Source organism: Acanthochromis polyacanthus, chromosome 20 (genome assembly GCF_021347895.1).
Source record: "Acanthochromis polyacanthus isolate Apoly-LR-REF ecotype Palm Island chromosome 20, KAUST_Apoly_ChrSc, whole genome shotgun sequence".
Lineage (NCBI taxonomy): Eukaryota > Metazoa > Chordata > Actinopteri > Pomacentridae > Acanthochromis > Acanthochromis polyacanthus.
This window is the reverse complement of record NC_067132.1, coordinates 19,049,550-19,060,436: the sequence shown is the minus strand read 5'-3', so window position 1 is coordinate 19,060,436 and position 10,887 is coordinate 19,049,550. Positions and strand designations below refer to the sequence as shown.

Sequence of the window (10,887 nt, the reverse complement as noted above, 5' to 3'; positions counted from 1 at the left end):
TATTCAGACTCTCTACTACAAATTCTCTACTCACACTCACAAAAGAGAATTGTTGGACCAACCTAAATGAACTGCGTCCATTGGCAACACGACTGAATCAAATCCATCCAGTGAAGGACAACAAGCAATATTAAGGCCACTAGTTTAAGTTAGATTTAGTCAAATCCTAAAATAAGGACTTTGCATTGCTGCAGCTTAATTGTATTAAAAGTCAATTTGAAGCTTCCGACTTTGTCAACTTAAATCTATTTTTCTTTACTCTGCAATCTATTCAAATAAGACAGCAGCTGACTTCTGACAGAAAAAAATGTAAACTACAAGGTGGTTTGTAGTTTAAAGATGCCAAAATCCAGAAGACTACCATCATCAAATCAGAAAGCTAAATGAAAGTACATTTAAAAGAAAAAAAACAAAAAATATTTACACACTTTTTGCATTAAAAAGGAAGCAGTAGCAATGCTGTAATATGACAATATTCCATTACAAGCAGACGTTCTGGGTGGATTAATATGATATATGATATATAAATTAATAAATACATATGAAAAGGTCATCCTTTTCAGCAAATTGTTTAAAAGTTCAAATATTTACAATGATAAAAATGTTTTCTGTCAGTCTTATACAACTATATATCATATTATTCACACGTTAATTACACAAGTTAAAATTAAGCTTTTATTGTTGTAGCAGCTGGATGTGGAGTTCATTTCAACTAAAATTTGTTTTTAGATTATTCTATTGTAGACCGTCAAATTCTAATCACTGCATTCTTACATAGAATCTTCACACAAATACATTGACGATAAAAGTACAGTATCTACCTCTGAATAGTGTATAATAGGATACGAGTATAAAGTAGCAAGAAATGGAAATACTTAAAGAAAAAAATAGTACTTCTGAATGTTGTTGAAGGATAGTACTTTTACAAAAGTACTCAGTTACCTTTCAGCACTGGGTTCACAAAACGGAGAAGAAAAACACATTTCTATAACCTTTGATATTTAATTTCTGCTCTTTTCTTGTGAAATGTTGGGGAGATATTTCTTCCGAGACATATTACTAATACTCAAATATGAACCACACTCATTTAATGAATAAAGTACATTTTATTGCAGGTATAATACTTAGACTTAACCTGATACAATACAGCATAAAAATTCCATTAAAACATTAAAAGCATGGTATAAAAAGATATACATGTGTAAAATAATGAAATTTAAATGTCTTGTAATAGCTGCTGATACATTTGTGTCTATTTTATAGCATAATAAGACTTTAAGTTAAAAGGTTGTTGCCATATATACATGTCTAAATTATAGTCTTGAAACCAACTTTTAACTTTTAGCTGCACAACCCCCCCAAGAGAATAGAAAAAATACAGTTTTTACATAACAATGCATGACATACATGAAGAGGGTAAATTATTTGGAACTATTTCAAATATAACGCCGTCCAGTTCACCATTAACTCCCACTGATAATCCCCAATAATCAACTAAATGTAGAACTATCATCTTCTTGACACCATTAACAAAACTGAAAACTTTAAAGCTTCAAAAAGGTAGAATTTGTGGAGGATCCATCTCATTATGTTGTATTAGATTTAACAGATGTTCCTAATAAAGTGGCTGGTAAATGTGGTTCACTAAATAGCTATATCTATGAATAAACCCTGCAGATTATGTTATTATTTGCTACATATGTTGTATTCTACCCCATCAACAATAAGCATCTTAATACTTCTATTTCAATAGCATATGAAAAAAGTACATTCGATTGTCAATGTTGAGATTATTATATGAGAAGAATCTTATCTAAACGGTTACATAGATTAAACTGTTTGAGCATCGACACGTAATAGGAGATCACTCTGCATCACATGGCTTCAGAGGTTCTTCCTCTTTAGCTGCCACGGCGTCTGACTCGGGCATTTCTACTTTGCTTTCGTCACTCACGTGGTTTTTGCAGTAGTCGTTGGCCGACTGCGTCTTGTTGTCGCTGAGCTTTGTCAAGGCAGAAATGTCCAAAATAGCCGCTGCATTCTGGTAGTCGCTGGAAGACTGGTCGAGCATGTTGTGATAGAGCTGAAAGGAATGAGACTCAGTAAGAACAGACCAGGTACAGCGTTTACATCCTCCATCCAGTGGTGGAGAAGAAAATGTTAACTGTGCTCCAGGTGTTTTTAAGTGGATGTTGGGTAGAATCTTCCAAAAATACGTTGACGGTGCCCTACAGGCCTACCTTCTCCTCTCTGTCTGTCAGCTGGTCGCACATGAAGGACACCAGCTTGGAGAAAGATGGACGGCTGGAGGGATCCAGGGCCCAGCACTTGCACATGATCTCATAACTGGAGAAGAAAGAGAGATGAAAATTTAGATTTGTATTCAGCTTCATTATCAGGACAGATTGGACATCATTTAGGAAGTCAAAGGTAGCTGGACTTCTGTATGTGTTTGACTAAAAGCTCACCAAAATATTCAAATCATTTACTTATATAAAAGTACCAACAAAACAACATAAAAATGCTCCATTCAAAGAAAACACCTATTTTTTGTACTATTGTGTGATATAATAATTTCCAGCTGTAGGTTTTGTAACTCCATTTAAATATTGTATTCATTTATTGGTAAATCACAAGAATAGCATGCAGAGGGAAGGTACGTACACAGACTCGTTTGCGTAATATGGACACTCCATCTTAAATCCTCTCTCAATCATCGAATAGAAGGCGTGATCCACCTTCATGCCTGGGTACGGAGTGACACCTGGGAACAGCAGTTCATGGCTATCATGAAGCAGGACTTTACTGAGTGCTTGTCTTTTATAAACATGAGTGTCTGTGCGTGCGTTACCGAGTGAGAAGATCTCCCAGAGCAGAATGCCGTAAGCCCAGACGTCACTCTTCATGGTGTACATCCCCTCAAAGATGCTCTCTGGTGCCATCCACTTCACCGGCAAACGCACCTGGAAGACAGCAAAGTCACATAATGCGGGGAGAAAAAAATAAAGAACATAGCAACCAATGACACGGTAAAGAACTGTCAGACATACGTTTCCTCTCACGACATAGTTGGTGTCATTGTCGATGTCTCGAGCCAAACCAAAGTCACCGATTTTCACCAGCCTGCCCTTCGTCACCAACACGTTTCGAGCTGCCAGGTCACGGTGGATACACTGCAGACAGACAGGAGAAATTATCAATGTGTCTGAAATCTGAGTCTGAACTTGTTATGATCTTAGTTGATAAGTAGCTGTATTTGGTTTGATATAAGCTGACATGAACTTTACTGCAGGCTGACAGTATATCTGTGTCCATGTTTGATAGTGTCTGTAAAGATATTGTTAAAACTAATCAGTAGATGGAGATACGATAGGTTAGGAAAGTATTAGTGAAGAATCTCTCTTTCGAAAAACAAATGCACAGATTCTTTTAATTCAAAGTAAGAGAGTGTATACAGGGCTGCAGCTACCTATTATCTTTATTCATCTGTGAATTATTTTTTACATTGATTGGTGAAGTGTTTGGTTTCTATAGTTTCCTAAAGTTGAAGCTGATGTCTTTAGATAGACTGTTTTGTGTGATTGACCATCCAAAACCTACAAACTACAATTCACTATCACAAAACACACAAAAAAACAGCAGCTAAGAATCCAGAAATGGTGTTTTTGTGGTTAAAAAAGATCTTATTGCTTAACTGATCATCAAAATAGTTCTGAATAAATGTTGTTTCAGCTTCAAACCTGAAGGAACAACAGTGTTTCTCCGTGCTTCAGTAGAGAATGAGGGCCTGACATGTAAATTACTGGGAGCTTCTCCACTTTGACCTGCTTACGTTCTTGGAGGAGAGGAAATCCATTCCTTTGGCCACTTGGAAAGCAAAGCTCAGGAGGTCATCAAAGGTCAGGGCCTGCAGGTCTTCTGTCTGATCGTCTGGGCTGTCGAAGCCCTCTGGATCTGCAAACAAGCTGTTTTCTGTTATAGTTTCTCAGAGTGGTATTGGCACAGATCCTGTTTTCACCCAGAGATCTACATGTTGATATATTAACTTCTCAGAATGATATGCATGTAGTTTTGTCTCTGACCTTCATAGCCGTCCATGTCGCTGGAGTTAAGAGTGAGCAGGGCGATGTCCTCCTGCCCTCTGGTGGCAGAGGAGCCGTACATGGGCACGTAATTGTCCAATGTTGCATCTGGCTCACTGAGAAGACACAAAAAAGGCATCATTGTGTACAGAAGAATATGGGCTAAACCTATATATAAACCGGTCTACACAGCACATCATTTGTATTCTCTCCTCGGTGTTGCATTTCTTCCCACCATGGGTTTTTCTTGGGCTGCAGGTTGTGGTAGAGGCTCCTGAATCGATCCTTAGTAAAAGCATCCGTCACAGACTTGTGGTAGCGTTCACTGTTGTGTTTCAGGTAGTTCAGCAGGTCTCCATAAGGGCAGTACTGGAAGATCAGGTATATGGGTCCTACATATGAAAAAAAAGATGATCAGAAATTAAGCACTTGATCTGACAAAACCACCTCAGATGAAATCAGGTGTAAAACAAATCTATAGTTTATGTGTGTAATCAGCTGTGTTAAACAAACCCGTCTCAGTGCATGCACCCAGCAGGTTGACGATGTTGGCATGGTGGCCGACGTGAGTCAGCATCTTGAGTTCTGACATCAGAGCCTCCTTCTCCACCGACTGGTGTTTGTCTGCAGGGTCGAATACGAGATCAGCAACCGAAATAACCTCTGCGGCGCTCTGCATTTCCCTCAGAGAATAAACACTGACCTTTAAGCATCTTGACGGCCACCTGCTGTGACACTCCAGGCTTGTTGATGCCATAAGCTGTTGCCTGCACCACCATGCCAAAAGCTCCAGAGCCCAGTTCTTTCCCTGGGGAGGACACATTCATGCTGCTCATATGGACATTAAAGAAGCTTACTGGCTCGATGTAGTAAAATAGGCCTGAACACGACTGAAAAGCTAATAACTTTACCTTTTACTGTATACATTTACTCTTCTACCTACTCTTTAAGCTGAAGTCGTACATTAAAAAAAACTAGAGTATTACAAAACCAGTGCACTGTTGCAACTGTTTTGGCTTGTGGCCTTTTAAAAAACAGTGTCATTCTGGGGCCCCTTATCATGCTTCTATGATATTGTTAGTAGTTCCACCGAAGAGACACTTCCTCCCTCAACTTCTCAGATGGTTTAGATGAAATGACAGTTTGAGGCCGAAAGATGTAAAGTTTCACAGAAAAGAAAAGATTAGAGAGAAATCAACAACATCAAATTATCACACATTTTTGTAGCAGAATGTTGTTTTTTCCTCTTTAATCTTCCATCATCCTCAAACACCTTAAGTTTGTGTTGTGACCATTTGAAGGGGCCCTTAAGCATTGATTATCAATACTGAGACTTTACATATATTTGTAGAAAAGGCCACAAAGGACTTTAAATGCAGCACTTTGCTCAAGTATTTTATCACATCTGATGCCGACCAGGATTCATACCCAGTTCCAGGTTCTCTCTGGGAAACTCCCATTTCTTGTCGTACTCAAAGTCCTTGAAGTTGATGTAGATGTAATCGTTGTCATTGGGTCCAACCATCTGGATGATCTGCAGCTGAGGCTGATACTGGGGTTTCTATTGGAAACACAAAATATTTTGTGTCATGTCCTCATGCGTGTTTGCTTTTGCATTCATGCTGATGAGCAACACACTTGCGTACCTTCTTTTTGACAAAGTACATGAGCACCACGCTGACTACTGTCAAAGCTGCGAGCAGAATCAAACTGCAAATTTTCAGCAGCATCAAGCCATTTTCATTTGGTGGCTCACCTAAAAAACACAGCAATACATGCACAATGGCTTTTAATAATGACTATTTAATTTAAGATTTTTATAAGCAAAATTGTTCTTACCACCTATGGAAGCCTCTGAGTGTGGATGGTATATGAGTCTAGTTTTACACCAGGTGCCAACTGCGTTTGTCAAGCAAAACTTCAAATAGTGTACATCCACCAGATTTCTGCTCACTGAGCTCTTGATCATCTTGTTACAGAGGACATCAGTGTCTGCCTGATTGGCATCTGGGATCTCTTTCCAGGAAGATTCTGATTCACAGCTGCAGAGAGACAAAGAGCAGAGGCCTTTCATAATCGAGGCTACAACGCCCTCTGAGCAGAGCAGCTGTGAAGGTAGTCCTACCTGTCATTGGATGAAGAGCACGACATCCAAGTGTAATTAGCTGGTACAGGACTTTCAGTCTCAAAAGTGAAGGTATCATTATCATTGTTGGACCTGAATGTGAACTTTGGTTTGCCTGGAAACAAAATGAGTACATTATAGACACTGTAATATTTGAAATACAACTGCAGAATATGCTTTAAAATTGTGAAGAAGTTACATTAACCTACCAGCGACACACACTGATATTGTCTTTGTTTGTTTTTGTCCTCCGGCCTCCAGATGTAATTTATAATCTCCTGATCTGAGTGGATCACAGAGCTTCACCGTCCTGAGAAAACAGAGACAACAGCTCTAAACGAATCCATCCAGAACACTGATTGTTTTTTATATATACAACGTAAACTGACAATTATTTTAAACTATTTACTGTTGTAATTTTACAGATTTCCCCTCCTTTGTTAAATTACCAAAAATATCTAGAGAAACCAGTGACAGAGTATTATTATTATTATTATTATTACTAGTAGTATTCCATATTTGTTTTATATGTGAACAATAAAAAAAACTAATGAAATTATGTCCTCATTAAAGATTTGTGGGTTTACGACTGTGAAGTTGTTCTTTTGTGCATAAAATTACACTATTTTTACTCTATTTAAATCAAACAAATATGTACTGTTATTTTATAGTTTTTGCCTGTTATGTGACAGAAAACTATGTATATAAAGGATAGGATATAAAATGGTACTTAAATTTTAAACAGTTATTTTGGAATGTGTTCATTTAGAATGCATGACCATAAAATTATACAATTCTACCATGCTTAAGTCAGTTACATATACTTGTGTGTGTATATCACTATCAACATCAACATCAACATCAATCTGTCTATCTGTCTATCTGTCTATCTATCTATCTATCTATCTATCTGATTTTTCAATTGCATTTGCCAGTTGTTGTCTGTTATTACACATGAAAGGACTTTGATATTTTGCATGCTTTTACATGGTAATAGATTTTCCTTTTGGAGTTTATTGATGGTGTTGGGCTCCTGTTTCATGGAACTACCTGTGCTTTGTCACCCAAGTATCCCTGATACACTTAGTCACATTTTCATCAGGAGCCTCCCAGGAACAGTGCTGGAGAACAGGATGGTAGGAAATATTGGCATGCAAACAGGTTCTGGATGCATTCAAAGCAGATATGGTCTTGACTTCATCCAACTGGACGGAGAGGAAACCCTCAGCTGAGGCGACATAAGAATAAATCAGTGCATGTAAATTTCAAAGAAACAATCTGAATTTCTCTGTCATAACAGTTCCAATGGCTGCACATACAAAAAAAACCCCTAATGAAATGAGGTTTACTAACCTTGGACATGAATATAAACTGACTTAGTTTTATTCTCCGGACTCCTGCAAGTGTATGTGCCATTGTGCTCCTCACTCACTGACCTGATAGACAGGTAAGTCATCACACTTGCGAAATGTGAATCATTTTTAATGCACATCTGGAGGAAAAACACATAGTTATGATTTGAATTGTGAAGATTGATACAGTTATATAGTAAGCTTCCAGACAAACATCGTGGGAAATTTGTCCACATGAAAAGCTGTGTCACTGTAAACTGTACCTCCTTCTGTTTTCCACATGGTAATGTTTCTTCATCCAGTATTTTGCCACCATATTCCCACTGGGGTGATGTGGAGCCTAGTCCTCGGCAGCGCAGCAGTAAAGACTGACCAGGACTCAGGGTCACATTAGAAACCTCATCCTTTGTCATGAAGTGACTCTCTATGTCTGAAACACACAGTGAAGCCTCATGTCACACAACATACTAGATTTCACTGTCAGATTTAAATTTCAATCTATTTACTGTGATTATTTGCCACATTTTGAATAATTAGAAATCACTTCTGGATTTAACTGTTTTTCCTCTAATAAAAACTGAATACATTAGCTTGCTTCTGGCATCATTTGAAACGATTAAATGTCATTTGTATTTCATTTATTACATGTTTTTCATATTTAATTACCATAGTCATACAGCTGGGTGCATTCTTGTCCTTCACTGTTGGTCGCACAGCACATCACTCCTTTTTCATGATAGTTACTACTCGTTATCGGGTTCTCTGACTTTGCGTCGTTTCCAGGAACATTTTTCCCACCAATGCTTTCGTGCAGAAGGAGGAGATTTTGTTATTCATGGAATGAAACTGCAATCTGATGTTTAAAATAAAGTTGGTATCTGTGGATCACATTATTACCCAGCACATTTACTATGAAGTGTGAGTGCAAACGTAGTGGATTACATCTTACCCAGACCATTGGATTGTGGGCTTTGGGGAGCCCTCAGAGGTGCAGTTAAAATAGGGGGAAGACCTTCTGACATTTACACGAGTCAACATCAGCTGAGGTGTTGTGGGACGTTCTGGAAAAAAAAAATGAAAATGTATCAGCATCAAGCAGACAAGAATTTGTCTGCCTTGCTGACTGCTGGCTGATCACTGCAGTAGAGAGAGGAGGAGATATGAGGAAGCTGACACTCACTCCTGATTACGTGAAGATGCACAGTTACTGAAGACCTGGTCGCATTGCTGGTTTCACAGAGCAGCGTGTAATTCCCTGAATCTGTCTCAGAAAGCGGCGGCATGACCAAGGAGTGACTCCCATTTCTGTCGGGTTTTAGTAAATGCCTCAGTTTAATTATATATACATTTAAAGATGAAACACAGCTAAACACACACACACACACACACACACACACACACACACACACACACACACACACACACTCATATTGATTCACTCACAGCACTGGATCCATTCCTCTGATCCAGTGGCAGACAGGATCTCCAGCGAGGCCATCCAGGGAGACGATGAGTTTCTTCCCCACAGACAGCTCTACGCTGACAGGACCAGATGCATTCAGATAGTCAGCTGGCACAAAACACACCGCCTGAAAGATAAGACTCACCGTTTAATAGTGTCACATTAGGCAGCATGAAAAAATTCACTGGGGGCAAGATTTTGTATAAATGTTGAACTGTTTTGAAACAACATAAAGCAGATTGATGAGCCATGTTTAAGGCTTAAAGGCTTTTTTGCACTGATAACACTATTTGAAAATCCTGTTTTCACTGGATCATGTATACTTGCATGTATTTACTATTCAATTCAATTCAATTCAATTTTATTTATATAGCGTCAATTACAGTCAACTCGTCTCAAGACGCTTTACAGAACCCAATGCATGCAGTGATTAATTACTACTAATTAATCACTGCATGGTGAAATGTTCTACATGTTTAAATTGTTCTTTCCTTATCTAACAGACATTATTTTTTTCTTTTTATTTTTAACCAGCAAAAAGCATTAGTCATGGCAACTCTGCATCTGCTGTATCTGAATTACGTCTAGTCTGTCACCTTTAAAGGTTAGACTAAAATAACAGAAACTAACAGATTTTAAGAAATGAAACACATGTTTTCCCCTTCCTGATCTTTTACAGCTCTGCACTTTTGTTTCTCTGCTACCATATTATGCAGACTACTTTAAAATACACTTGAAGCATCTTTGCTCAGTCTGATAAAATGGGCTTGCGGACACTGCCGCAGAAATTTGTGACAAAAATACAAACATTAAGTAGCACTGACGACAGCTGGTGTGTTTATTCTGGTATACATATGTACAATTCAAGCACATTTCAATTCAGACTCTTTGTGTAGTTTGGTATCTGCTGGGGTTCACCCAAAGAATAATAATATCTTTGTTTTTAATGCACTCATTCAGAAATACACAGCAGCAGTTAAAGCAGCTCTTACCTCGTCACTGGACCTGCAGACCTGATTCTCTGCACCATCAGAGCACAGCGCTCTGCCAGCGCACAGCAGCAGAACAGCTGGAAAGACAGAAAATTGTAACTTTAACATACATTTTAAGAATAAACTCAGGAAATTAAAAGAAACAATAAAATAAAGGAAAATGAAAAATATATTTTAATAAAAGATCAGTGCGAAAGTTTTAGAAACGTCATCAATTGTAGAAACTGTTATAGAGCTAAATTAATTTCCCAATTTAATTATTTCCAGTGCTTTAAATTCTTTATTAAACAGTGCACACATGAAAATAGTATAACCCTGCATTACATATTATGTAATTTTTAATATATTTTAAAAGCCTAATAAAGTTTAACCTTAACTCATGTAATTATGAGATGGAACGCTCATACTTGGACTCGCTCGCAGAGGCTTCATATGTCACACTGTAAGATCGACACAAGTCATTTGCTTCTAATCCACAAGGTTGCTCATACTGTGATAGAGCTGAATGTTGATATGTCAAGACTAAACACTGACATTATTCAAATGTTTAATAAATAATCATTAAAAAATACATCTTACAAATTATCTTAATCTATTGACAAATATTCAGTTAAGTGGTCTAAGAAATCCAACTCTTTCTAAATAACCTTAGAAATAACGCCTCAATGTTCTCAAATTGAGAAGAATTGTAATTTCCCCATGATTCTGCAGGCCCCGTAACTCAGCCTACAAAATGGGGACTTGAAATAGTCTTACCCGCAATGATATCTCTCTGTCCCCGCATAATGCTGTTTCTCTGTCAGGGTTACATACTGAGTTTCAGGTCAGACTGTGAAACTCTGGTGAGCAAGTTGTATGTGAATACTGTTTTAAC

The 10,887-nt window shown here is 37.9% G+C and overlaps 1 protein-coding gene across 2 annotated transcripts; it reads right to left on the bottom strand.

Annotated features, from left to right (window-relative positions):
- Positions 1-1,086: 1,086 nt before the first annotated feature.
- On the bottom strand, positions 1,087-10,866 carry flt3 (fms related receptor tyrosine kinase 3). Of its 2 annotated transcripts, none has more exons than XM_051940658.1 (24): positions 10,770-10,866; positions 10,014-10,090; positions 9,003-9,148; positions 8,740-8,864; positions 8,509-8,620; positions 8,226-8,362; positions 7,823-7,989; positions 7,561-7,699; positions 7,258-7,435; positions 6,417-6,517; positions 6,208-6,322; positions 5,925-6,124; positions 5,729-5,838; positions 5,511-5,643; positions 4,786-4,890; positions 4,596-4,706; positions 4,318-4,474; positions 4,083-4,198; positions 3,833-3,954; positions 3,051-3,173; positions 2,852-2,963; positions 2,665-2,764; positions 2,241-2,346; positions 1,087-2,083 (listed from the first exon to the last, which is right to left on the bottom strand). In XM_051940658.1, the coding sequence occupies exons 1-24, from the start codon at positions 10,795-10,797 to the stop codon at positions 1,865-1,867; spliced, it is 3,039 nt and encodes a 1,012-aa protein (XP_051796618.1). In that variant the 5' UTR covers positions 10,798-10,866; the 3' UTR covers positions 1,087-1,864. The 2 variants fall into 2 exon arrangements, with proteins under 2 accessions (XP_051796618.1, XP_022050801.2); XM_022195109.2 differs by having other exon boundaries at positions 5,922-6,124; positions 10,770-10,865.
- Positions 10,867-10,887: the final 21 nt, after the last annotated feature.